The 12,744-nt window shown below is 48.7% G+C and overlaps 2 protein-coding genes across 6 annotated transcripts; both read right to left on the bottom strand.

The window, feature by feature from the left end:
* Positions 1-22: 22 nt before the first annotated feature.
* DAXX (death domain associated protein) lies at positions 23-4,830 on the bottom strand. 5 transcript variants are annotated; one of them, XM_027603741.2, is made up of 8 exons: positions 4,710-4,830; positions 3,264-3,522; positions 2,277-3,108; positions 1,937-2,151; positions 1,543-1,780; positions 915-1,389; positions 532-754; positions 23-289 (listed from the first exon to the last, which is right to left on the bottom strand). In XM_027603741.2, the coding sequence occupies exons 2-8, from the start codon at positions 3,468-3,470 to the stop codon at positions 230-232; spliced, it is 2,250 nt and encodes a 749-aa protein (XP_027459542.2). In that variant the 5' UTR covers positions 3,471-3,522; positions 4,710-4,830; the 3' UTR covers positions 23-229. The 5 variants fall into 5 exon arrangements, with proteins under 5 accessions (XP_027459542.2, XP_027459540.2, XP_027459545.2 ...); XM_027603739.2 differs by lacking the exon at positions 4,710-4,830 and adding an exon at positions 4,421-4,549; XM_027603744.2 differs by lacking the exon at positions 4,710-4,830 and adding an exon at positions 4,421-4,549 and having other exon boundaries at positions 1,594-1,780.
* Positions 4,831-10,336: 5,506 nt separating this feature from the next.
* SMIM40 (small integral membrane protein 40) lies at positions 10,337-10,591 on the bottom strand. Its single transcript, XM_035728343.1, is given in 1 exon segment — positions 10,337-10,591. A coding segment is annotated over 1 exon segment (255 nt).
* Positions 10,592-12,744: the final 2,153 nt, after the last annotated feature.

Genomic DNA, 12,744 nt, shown 5'->3' with positions numbered 1-12,744 from the left:
AAGGACAAGGAAAACACAAGGATACAATAAGAAAAGAACTTTATTGTTTATTAATGTTTCTGTGTAAAACTTAAGTTTTTGTTGGTTTTTTGTTTTGTTTTTTTTTTTAAAAGAAACACCACCAAAAGGGGATTAGCTCAGTCAATCCCTTCCTCAGTCATCAGCTTCCCACCATCGTCCAAATACTATCCCAAAACATTTTGGAGGCTGGGAGGGGGAGGAGAGGCAGCTAATCAGAGTCTGAGAGCACGATGATCTCCTCTGGATCGCACTGTGTGGCCACACTCATCTGCAGGGAGTGAGAGACAGAGTCAGAAAGAGACGTCTGGAATATAAGGGGAGGAGAAGCAGAGGGAAGGACTTATCAGAGATTAAAAATAGGAATGAGGAAAAAGGAAGAGAGAAGATGTGGTGTAATATTCAGATGAATATTAGGGGTTAGTGGGGAAGAAAGGAAAGGAGAGCCAGTCAGCCATGAAACTAAACAATGAAAGAGAATCAAGTTAGGGAAAAACTGCCTCCCTCTCTTACCTTGTAAGTACCAGGCCGGGAGGGTAGTGAATGGGGGGTTTGGGACAACCGGGCTGGAGATGGGCTACAGAGGGAGCTGGTCACCAGGCCATGGCTAGGAGAGTCCACTCTCGTCGAGGAATCAGCAACTGGGGCCATGGAAGTCAGGGGAGAAGGTGGGCTGGACAGGGTAGGTATCTTCTTCCCGTTCTTCTCATGCACTGCCCTTTGCCTTTCCACATAGCTGGGGACAGAAACACAAATATGTAGGGGGGGGTATGGAGAGCCTGAGGCTGGAGGGGTGGCATACAGTCTCTCCCAGCAGCCCCAGTTCCTTAATACTCTCAGAAAGCCCCCTGTAATCTCTCCTTGGCCTCTGTCCCCCTCCTCCTTGTTGTTGTTACCTGTTTCCCAGTGGCCCTATTCCAGTTTGCTTCTCCTTCCGAGACTTCTTGCAGGGGGGACAGGAATCTCCCCAGGTGTGAGGAGAGACGCCTCCATTGAAGGAAGTGGAGGTGACCATGGCTGCTCCATTCTCCAAGACAGTGGTGAGGGGGTCCTCTGATTGCTTCCTAGAAGAGGAAATGTCCCTCTCCTCAGGGGAAGGGGTGGTATCCAGGGGCAAGGCTTCAATCTCTAGCTCAAAGAGCTGAGACACAGGGCTCTCCTCCTCCAGGGGTAACTCCTCGAGGTGTTCTCCATTGCTTTCAGCATCTACGCTGGAGGGCGCCAAAGGCTCTTCTGACAGTGAAGACGGTGACACCATGAGTCCTTTGTTTTGCTGTTCCCCCCCAGACCTGCTGATCCCTTTCCTAGGTTCCAGATTATTTTCAGTGGACATCCGTGATGGGGACATGGGGCTCCTGTCTCCATCCTGGCCTAGAAAAGAAGAGAAGAGGGGAGAGGCAGCATGAGAACTCCGGGAAAGAATACTGCTGAGAGTAAGGGGAGGAAGGGAAGGGTCTCAAGCAGGTGGTTCACATCCAACAGAGTAGAGGGAACTGACACACAAGGGGATTGTTCCCGACATACCTGCTTCCTCCTCCTCCTCCTCCTCCTCCTCCTCTTCATCGGCCCCCTGACCTTCCTGCATCTGTTCGAGATCCTCCTCTTCTTCAGAATCTGTGGCCTCCTCTTCTTCCTCCTCCTCCTCCTCTTCTTCCTCCTCTTCCTCTTCTTCCTCTTCCTCATCACTTTCCTCGTCTTCTTCATCATCCGTCTCGGGCTTGGAAGGGGTAGGGCACTCCTGGGATGCCATTCCACTAGGGCCCTGGGGGACAGAGGGGTTTCTCTAAGGAATCCCTTGCCCCAGAGGGTCTGGCTCTCGTGTCCCCTCTGCACTCTTCCCCCTCGGTGAGCCTGAGACCCCTGCTGGCCAGTGCTGGGGAAGGACAAGGTCTGTCGGAAGGGTTTATCCCTTCCGTACCTCACCAGAATCCAAGGAGGCTTTCGGGGGGTCTGCAGTGTGGGAAGAGGTAGCTCGAGGAAGCCGAGCTCTTCTCTTCTGCCTCTCGCCCTCCTCACTCTTGTCTTGCATCATTGCATACTTGGAGATGACCTCATCCAGCCGGCTCATAGCCAAGCTCCGGTTTTCTCGCAAGCGCCGGGCTAAGGCAGGATCCGACAATGCAGGATCAATGCCTACGTGGGAAGACATAAAGTCAGAGTACTCAGCCCAAACCCCAGAAGACGGGAGTAGAGAGATGCCCCCTCCACCAAACATCTGACATATAAGGGTTATCGACAGGCATCTCACTAATCCCTACCTGGCCTATAGTCATCTGTGAGGTGACAGCCAAAGTTGTAGATGAGATCAAGGTGGCGTCGCTCCTGTAACCTGATGCCTACATCTCGGAAGGCGTCCTGAGCCATGAGCTGGAGCTGCTGTCGGGGGAGGCCGAGGCTATGGCGAGCAGCTGCCTTCTCCACAGCCCGCAGCACATCTCCATAGTCAGGGAAGGTATCTGGCCCCGGTTTGTTGATGAGCCGCTCAATGCGCCTGTTAACCTCTGGATAGCGGGTGCCACGGTAGGGGATGCGTTGCTCTATGACACGGCCCGTCAGGGAAGAACAGTCTTTGAGCTCACACAGCCGCCCAAAGAGGCGGATCAGCTTACGCTTCAATCTTGCTTCCTGCAGGTACGTGGAGTCTGGGTCGTCCAATTCTGAGAGATCCAACTCCTTTTCCTGCAGCCGCCGGATCTCTGCCACATAGAGCGCTAGCAGCTGCTCCAAGCGCTGGATCTGCCGCCGGGAACCACGGGTCCTTGGGGCCTCAGAGGCAGTGGTCTTGGCATTTGTGGGGTCCGAGGAGGGGTCTGTGGGAGGGTTATTCCCAGAGGGTTCACTAGAGGCGGTGGCAGCAGGGGCCAGGTTCAGCTTCTTCTTGGCTGAATGGGCCTTGAGAACAGTGCAGAGCTCATTAATGTAGACATAGAGCTTAGCTGGCCGACTCCGGGCCCGAGACAGGACCCGAGAGAGGATGTTGCAGAACTCCGCCGAGGCCAAAAACACAGAGTGGGCACGCTGCTGCCGGTTATAGAGGAAGGGGACCACCTCAGGGTGGTCTGCTGTCTGCGTCTTACACAGGTCAAGGAACTAAAGGGTTCAGAGGAGGAAGGGAGGGGGAAAGAGACAAGGGGAGGGGTTGAGAGAAAGAAGGTGAGGCGGGGGTTAGTGGGGAAGAAAGGAAAGGAGAGCCAGTCAGCCATCCCCCTCCCTGGGGCACAAGAATCTTCTCCCCTAAAGCTCACCTCTTCAAACAGCTTCTCATTCTCCAACTTGTAGCATTTCTTGCCGCCAGAACTACTGCTTCCTCCAGCCCCATGGGGCTGGGAGGAGCCAGGGGCTTCTGCCCTGGGTGAGGCCGGATTGGGGGGTGGGTGGGAGGGCCCTGGCTGAGCAGCTGCTTCATCTTCGTCATCATCATCCAGCACGATGATGCTGTTAGCGGTGGCCATGGGGGGTCAAATCCCCCGAAGGGAGGAAGTGTTGGGGATTTCGGGATTCCTGCTGGAAGGGGATGGGGCCTCAGAAAGAGCCCCTCCAGCACAGCCCATCCCTTCATCTCACGCATTTCCGAATCTTCTTGGGCTTCAGTAACACCCAGCCCTGCCCAACAGTGTCCTCACCGCCTATCTTCAGCAACTATTAGTACCAGACGCTTTTCTGGCTTTCTACTACGGGAGCCCCAAACCACCTGAAAACCTTAAGTTCCCCACCCCCAGCTCCACCCCTCCTGTCGTTATCCAGTCTCTGTTTCGTCTTCCCCACTATCTCTCATACTTGCCAAGTTGATTCTTCCAACCCCTGGACCATCTCCCCCATTGCCCTCTGGATTTCCTCGACATTCCCTCACACAGATACCACACCCCCGTCAGCACCACCTCACGAGCCTTCCCCCTTTCGCTCTCAAACGCGTCAAATCCAATCCACACCCGCACCCCATCCTAAAGAATCACCCCTAACTCCTAGACTCTGAGGCGAAGGAGGTTCCCTCCCAACAATCCATTCCCCTTTTTCCTCCTTGAATTATCCTCACACTCCACCCTCTGACGGGTCTCCTCAAACCCGGGCGTTAGGTTGGAGAGATCTCACCTCAAGTCCCCTCCCTCTCACCCCACCCGATTTCTCCCATTCTCTCTCTGTGACCTGTAACCGACTGCGAGCCCAGCACTGAACTCTCCCGATTCCTCTCAGATCCCAACCCCGCGTCCGACCCCTTCCCCTGAATGAGCTTCCCGCCAAGTCCCCCTCCCCCAGTTCAGCCCCCCGGCCGCCCCACTCCCCTTCAGGGATTGGAAGGAAGGTACCAGAGCTTGCCCCTCAGACTCAGCGTCCGGGACTCCCCAGTACCTCTCCCTCGACATTCCCGCCCCCGCCTTCGCTCCCCGCACGGTCCGGCCCCCACCTCAGAAACGGTCTCTCGAGGCGACCCTCGCTGCTGATCTCAGAACCTCGCATGGTTCCCTCCGCCTTCCTTCCCCCTCCCACCGCAGGCCCTTCTCTGGACCGGAAGTCGCAGGGTTTCCGCCTCCAGCCACCTAGACGCGGCCATATTGTCGTACGGCGCCCGGCCCGGCCGCGGCCGGAAGTGGAGGTAGGCCCGCCCCACCTCCAGTGCCGCCCACACGGTCGGGGGCCCCCTTTCCTGTGACCAGTAGAGGGCGGGCTTGTCCCCGCGGGGCGTCCCAAAGTACCTGGGGGACGCCATCTTGCCGTACGGTATTGGCTACGCCCGAGGTCGGGCGCGCAGCCGACGGAGCTCTTTTCACCCGGTGCTTCTGCGACTCTGCCAATCAGAAACTTCCTGCATCCGGCCCAACCGCCAGCGGGTCGCGTGCGGGAAGGACTGAGCCACCTTTCCAAGTAAGGGAGGGGGAACGGAACAGGACAGCTAAGGAATTGTGCCCTCCAAGACTGCGCAGGGATGCAGGGAAGAGCGAGAATCTCTTAAGAAGGAAAAAAAAAAAAACCCTCTTCCTTCCGCTGGGCCATTGACCAGCCTTCCGGCGCTGCTTTCCTACCTGCCAGGTACCCTTTCCACGGCTTAATCGACTGCGCCTGCCCCTTCCCTTCTGCTGGCTGCGCGCTCCCTTGCCGCTGTCCAGCAGCTACTTCTACTTCCAGGTGCCTACGGCTCCCAAGCGTGAAATCATAACACATGCATACAAATTAGCACAATGAGCTATACAAATGTGTTATTATTATTGCTGTTCTTATTGATTTCTCTTTAAGCGCCTCCACGGAACTGATGACCAACCAAGCAGGTGGGACCTAGGTGGCTGTCCGTTCTTTTCTGGAGGGGGTCCCCGACGTGCGGGCAGTGATGACCTGGAGGCCGTGCTTTGTCCAGGAGCTCCAGGGCCTTAGGACGGCGATATGGGGCGGGAGCTTTGAGGAGAATCTGTGCAAATTGCCGCTGTGAGGGCTGTCAGATGAAATGACACTTGTAAAATACCTTGGGTTAGGGTTACGACTCGTCTCCTTCTCTTCCTCTGGGAGAGCTGAGGAAAGAACGAAGAGATAAGAAACTGATTTCGACGCCCGCCTCGCCCGCACCCCCATCTCACGCAACTACAGGAAGGCCGGAAGGACTGGTGGAGGCCAGGCTGCGTCCAAATATGAGCTTATGGGGAAGTCAGACCGGTTAACACGGAGATTCCCGTCTCCTGCAACCTTTCACATTCCACAAGTGGTGAGCATCTTGCCACTTTCTAGGACCGCAGAGGTCCTTATATCCCTAAGCCCTCAGAGTACCAGGACCTCAAACCCTCCCTTCCATTAAACAATCCCACACCGTGTCTAAACCTATAGTCTTCAAATTAGGGAACATGAAAACCCTTCAAGAGAGTACTCAGACTTAGGAGATAGAGGAATTTAATTTCCAGATGCTCAACTTTCGCAAAATTGGTCTTACTGAGTAAATGCCTGCAGTAGAGGTTCTCCTTCTTCCTGTTTCCTTTTCTAATAGACTTTCTCCTTCTTAAAAAAAAAAAGTACACAGATGTACCTCATTTTATTGTGCTTCACAGATATTGTGGGCTTTTTTTTTTTACATAAATTGAAGGTTTGCCTTGAGCAAATCTTTCAGCAGCACTTTCCTTTTAAAAAAATCTATTTTTAAGTAATCTCTACATCCAACGTGGGGCTCAAACTTACAACCCCCAAGATCAAGAGTCGTGTGCTCTAGGGACTAAGCCAGCCAGGTGCCCCAATTGGCACCATTTTTCTAACAGCATTTGCTCATTTTGTGTCTCTGTGTCACATTTTGATAAGTATTGCAATATTTCAATTTTTTTCATTATTTTTTATTTTTTAATTAAATATTTTATTTATTTATTTATTTGAGAGAGAGAATGACATAGAGTACATGAGAGGGGGGAGGGTCAGAGGGAGAAGCAGACTCCCTGCTCAGCAGGAAGCCCTATGCGGGACTCGATCCCAGTACTCCAGGATCATGGCCTGAGCCGAAGGCAGTCGCTCAACCAACTGAGCCACCCAGGCACCTTTTTTTTTTTTTTTTAAGATTTTACTTATTTTTTATTTGACAGAGAGAGAGACACAGCGAGAGAGGGAACACAAGCAGGGGGAGTGGGAGAGGGAGAAGCAGGCTTCCCGCCGAGCAGAGAGCCTGATGTGGGGCTTGATCCCAGGACCCTGGGACCATGACCTGAGCCAAAGGCAGACGCTTAACGACTGAGCCACCCAGGTGCCCCAAATTTTTTCATTATTTTTATATTTGTTATGGTGATATGTGATCAGTGGTTTTTGATGTTATTATTGTCACTGTTTTTGGAATACCACAAATGACACCCATATAAGACTGAACTTAATAAATATTGTGTGTTCTTATTGTTCCACCAACCAGCTGTTCTCCCATCTCTCTCCCTCTTATCAGCCTCCCCTATTCTCTGAGACACAACAATATTGAAATTAGGCCAATTAATAACCCTACAATGGCCCTCTAAGTGTTCAAGTGAAAGGAAGAGTCACCTGTCTTTCGCTTTAAATCAAAAGCTAGAAATGATTAAGCTTAGTGAGGACGGCATGTTGAAAGCTGAGATAGGCTGAAAGCTAGGCCTCTCGTGCCAAGCAGTCAGGCTGTGAATGCAAAGGAAAAGTTCTTGTAGGAAATTAAAAGTGCCTCTCCAATGAATACATGAATGTTAAGGAAAACAGCCTTATTGTTGATATGGAGGAAGCTTGAGTGGTCTGGATAGAAGATCAAACCAGCCACAACATTCCCTTAAGCCACAGCCAAACTCTCAGAGACCCTAACTGTCTTTAATTCTATGAAGGCTGAGAGAGGTGAGGAAGCTTCAGAAGAAGATTTCGAGACTTACAGTGGTTGATTCATGCGGTATAAAGAGAGAAGCCATCTTTATAACATAAAAGTGCAAGGTGAAACAGCAGGTGCTGATGTAGAAGATATAGCGAGTTATCTAGAAGATCTAGCTGAGATAATTAAGGAAAGTAACTACATTGAACAACAGATTTTCAGTGTAGATGAAACAGTCTTATATTGGAAGAAGATACTATCTAGGACTTTCATAGATAGAGAGAAGTCAGTGCCTGGCCTCAAAGCTTCAAATGACAGACTTACTCTCTTGTTAAGGGTAATGCAGCTGGGGACATTAAGTTAAAGCCATTGCTCACTTGCCATTCCAAAAATCCTAGAGGCCTTAAGAATTTTGCTAAATCTGCTCTGCCTGTGCTCTATAAATAAAAACAAAGATGTGCTGGATGACAGCACATCTCTTGACAACAGATCTCCTGCTCAGAAAGAAAGATTCCTTACTGTTACTGCTCATTGAAAATGCGCTTGGTTATCCAAGAGCTCTGATGAAGATGTACAATGAGATTAATATTGTTTTCATGCCTGCTAAACACAGCATCCATTCCGCAGACCATGGATCAAGGAGTAATTCTGACATTTAAGTCTTATTATTTCAGAATACATTTCATAAGGCTGTCGCTGGCATACATAGTGATTCTTCTAATGGATCTGGGGAGAGTAAATTGAAAACCTTCTTGAAAGGATTCATCAATGTAGATGCCATTAAGAACATTCGTGATTCATAGGACAAGGTCAAAATATCAACATTAATAAGAGTTTTGAAGAAGCTGATTCCAACTTTCATGGATGACTTTGAGGGGTTCAAGACAGTGGAGGAAGTAACCACAGATGTTGTAGAAATGGCTAGAGAACTAGAATCAGAAGTAGAACCTCAAGATGGGACTGAACTGACTGCAATCTCAAGATTAAACTTCAGCAGATGAGCTGCTTCTTATGGGTGAGCAAAAAAAGTTTTCTTGAGATGAAATCTCTTGGTGAAGATGCTATTAAGATCATTCAAATGACAACAAAGGATTTTTAGGATTTTATTTATTTGGAAGAGACAGAACGAGAGTGGGGAGGGTCAGAGGGAGAAGCAGACTCCCCGCTGAGCAGGGAGCCCGATGTGGGACTCCATCCCGGGACTCCAGGATCATGACCTGAGCTGAAGGCAGACACTTAACCAACTGAGCCACCCAGGCGCCCGACAACAAAGGATTTAGAATATTACATAAACTTAGTTGATAAGTTAGCAGCAGGGTTTGAGAGGATTGACTCTAATTTTGAAAGTTCTGTGGGTAAAATGCTATCAAACAGCATCGCAAACTACCGAAAAGTCATTTGTAAAAGTAACAGTCAACTGATGCGGCAAACCTCCTTGTTGTCTTATTTTAAGAAATTGGCACAGCCATCCCAACCTTCAGCAACCACCACCCTGATCAGTCAGCAGCCTCAGCATCTAGGAAAGACCCTTCACCAGCAAAAAGATTAAAACTCCCTGAAAGCTCAGATGATGCTTGGCATCTTTTAGCAATAAAGTATTTTTATTTTATTTTTTATTTTTGAGAGAGAGAGAGAGAGAGAGAGAGAGAGAGAGAGAGTGTGTGTGTGTGTGTGTGTGTGTGTGTAACCGGGTGGGGAGGGGCAAAGGGAGAGGGGGAGAGAGAATGCCAAGCAGTCTCCACACGCAGCACAGAGCCCAACACGGGGCTCGATTTCATGACCCTGAGATCATGTCCCAAACAGAAATCAAGAGTTGAATGCTTAACTGACTGAGCCATGCAGGTGCTCCACAATAAAGTATTTTTAAATTAAGGTATGTACATTGGTTTTTTTAAAGACATAATGCTATTGCACACTTAATAGACTATAGTGTAAACATAACTTTTATATGCACTGGGAAACCAAAAAAGTTCCTTTGACTTGTTTTATTTCGGTATTTGCTTTGTTGTGGTGTCTGGAACTGAACCTGCAAATCTCCGAGGTATGGCTGTGGTTGTCAATCATTAAATCTTACCTTGTCTTAAATAAAGAAACACATAGTGGGGCGCCTGGGTGGCTCAGTCAGTAAGCGCCTGTCTTTGACTCAGGTCACGATCCAGGCTCCCTGCTCAGTGGGAAGTCTGCTTCTCCCACTCCCTTTCCCTCTGTCCCTTCCCCCAGCTCATACTTTCCCTCTGTCTCAAATAAATAAATAAAAAACAAACAAATAGCCTCATACTTTCCCTCTCACTCTCTCAAATAAGTAAATAAAATCTTAAACACACACACACACATAGCCTATTTCTTTCATCAAGATACCATAAACACCCCCTCTCCTATCTCCTTAAAAATGTACTTTTAATTTTTAACCATGTTTAAATATGTATGCAATCTTTGCCATTTAATCAGTTCTGTTCTCATAATAATTATAATGATAGCACAGAAGAAATTTTTAAAAAACCTTTTCTGTCTATGGTCACAAGAAAAAAAATACTTTTCATCTCAATTAAACTATATGTATATTCAGGCAAGAATGATAGATTGGTCAATAAAAGATTTTCAAGTATATAAGCCTAAAATTATCTTTGGGGAAGTGGACTGGTAATAGGTGTTCAAGGAGAAAAGAGAGTCATGAAAGAAGGAAAGGAATAATCCCAATTGTTAGGAGCTAGTTTATCTATTTTTAAATGGGTAGTGGTGAGTATCAAGTCACTCTGATACTACCCTTCCCCTGGACGTTTAAAGGGTGATCCGTTTTATTTTTAAATGTGAATGTTTTCAATATGCCAGAAATTACATCCTTGAAACAATTTTAGTTTATGATGAAAAATTTTAGATGGTTACTTACAAATATGTGAGAAGTACAAACTTCTTCAAAATGATTTTCCGGAGTGTAGATGCAAAAAATTTAAGACAGCTGCTCTGAGCTCTCCCAGTGTCCCCTCCACAGCCCCCAACAGTCCTGTTTCCCTCCCCTCTCACCTCTGTAGCAGGGGAAGAGAATGTTTATGGGAAAGGTGGTCGCAATTCCAGCTCCTCCTTCTGAGGTGTTCTCAGGGGCCAGTCCCCAAACTCTGTTCATGGCAGCAGCGACAGCAGCGGACGAACAGTCTCTAGTGTCAGGAGTGTGAGGGTGAGGGCCAGGAAGATAATGAAGGCCTTGTCCAAGGCCTGGTGCAGGGGACTCCTCGGAGGACAGGGACCCTGGGCAAGTGCCAGGAACACAGACTCCTCAGCCACATCACCCTCCTCGTCTGCCATACTAACTCATAGTCTGACAGCTGACTGGATCAGGGAGGCTGGGAGGGAAGCCCTTGCTCAGCGACACCAGGATTAAGGGGCATGGCAGCAGCAAGCCCTGCACCTGTTGGGCTTGACCCTAATTCCCCCACCAAAGGGAGAGAAAGGAGAGAAGAGCCTCTGAGCCTTTGAAACCATCGTACAATCATGCAGTGCAATGTGAATGGTCTGGACTAGATGATTCATAAAGTCCATCCGCCTTTACTATAACTGGGACCTGGCAACTGAAGGCCCAACACAGAGACAGGCAAGCTGGAACTGCTGAAGTCATTCTAGGTCTCCGGGCTCAGGGCCCGACGTCTTGGGGCCCTACAGATAGAGAGTGAGCAAGCGGAGCTAGCTAGTACCCTACGGTTGAGCCACTGTCAGCCCACTCCAGCTTTACAGTGGGTGGTGAGAAAAGGCCCAAGGGAAGGGCTCTCCTAACCCAGGTGGGTGGGAAAGGGCAGTGGCGGGCTGGAGGCTGCACAGGACTACTTCTCCCCCAAGTCTGCGGGCCGCTGAGCATGCGGTGGCGAAAACCACACAGCTCTCTTCCTAATTTCCCGGCCCTGAGTTCCACAGGACAGCTATAATCACACTGCAGAAGCCCAAGGGGAGGTCTATAAAAAGAGAAAGATCGTGATTGGTCAGTGGGGCCAGAGTGAGTAACTGGGACTTAAGTGTTGGGGCAATAATGAGGGAGAGTGAGGGGTCCTGAGAAAGAGTTGTTGGCTGGGAAGGTCGTCCAGGAGGTTGTCGTCGGGGCAAGCGTTGAAGGCCATTTCTTGGCCCTGTTCCCCAGGCACAGGCTGGAAGGTCCATGACGGAAATTGAAGCCCATGTGGAGACCTGAGGACCCCCTGGGATAAGTGGGGCAGTGGGGGATAGGGTAGCCAGCCAGGGAAGCAGTGTGTGGTAGTGGACCTCATACCTGGAGCCTTTAGGGTCTCTTACCTACCTTAATAGGAAGACTTTGTTCACCCCCAAAAAGGTACAAAAGTCGTCACAATTTCGTTTACAGTCAACTTATGTTATTGTTTGCTGTTGCCACAAGAGGGTTGCGTTAAGAGTCAAAAAAACTCGATGGGGTCAAACTAATTACTTATGAAGTGTGTTAAATTCTTGTTTAGTGTACGTGCTGCCCAAGTGAGCACATGTGTTAAATTAATTGAACAAAGAGGCCATTAGACAGAGGTGGCGCTAATGGCGTGGTGGCCTATGTTAGCAAATCAAAATCTAAGTCTGTAAATTCCTCAAGGTTAGGAAATCAAAACGTTTAGGACAGTCACAGCCAACTAGGCTTTAAGCTATATAGCCGGCCAAATAATTGCCGTTCTTCACTTCTGACTGGATCTGTGTTAAGTCTTTCCCCTGGCTCCTGTCTACAGAGCATGACTAAGCACTTCCGGTCTGGTGCTGCCCCATTCAAATCTGTTTTTCTTCAAATAAATGCTTAAAATTTTTAATATGCATCAGTTTATCTTTTGTCTGTGAGTGTGACCTTGGGGAAGTCACCTGAACTTTATTTTTTTTTTTATAAAATTGATAAATCTCTTGCCTCACAGAATTGTTATAAGGGGCAAATGACATAAGGAGTTTTTTTTTGTTCTTGTTTATTTTCATTTTTTGTAAATTGTGAAGTGCTATGTTAATATAGTGTATTAATTTCTGATACTCTCACTTATGTCTCAGGCAAGTTTACAGTAAGGCTATACAAACACCTTTATCTTTCCCTCCACATGACAGGTTCGGCACCAAGGTCTTCTGTAATATATATTCATGGGATTTTTAAAAAATTTTTGACAATTTCAAGTTTACAGAAAACATTTAAGAAAAGTATCAAGAACTCTAGTATCCGGGGCACCTGGGTGGCTCAGTCTATTAAGCATCCGACTCTTGATTTCGGCCCAGGTCTTGATCTCAGGGTCATATGAGGGTCATGAGATCAAGCCCCGTATTGGGCTCAATGCTCAACATGGCATCTGCTTGAGATTCTTTCCCCTCCCTCTCCCTCTGCTTCTCCGCCCCTCCCCCCCCCCCCGCTCCTGATAGCTCTCTCTCAAGTAAATAAATAAAATCTTAAAAAAATAAAGAGCACAGGCTTTTCATTTTTGCAAGATGTCCTTCAACCC

The sequence above is a fragment of the Zalophus californianus genome, chromosome 7 (genome assembly GCF_009762305.2).
Source record: "Zalophus californianus isolate mZalCal1 chromosome 7, mZalCal1.pri.v2, whole genome shotgun sequence".
Taxonomy (NCBI): Eukaryota; Metazoa; Chordata; class Mammalia; order Carnivora; family Otariidae; genus Zalophus; species Zalophus californianus.
The sequence above is the reverse complement of the archived record's forward strand: the minus strand, read 5'-3'. Positions and strand labels throughout refer to the sequence as shown.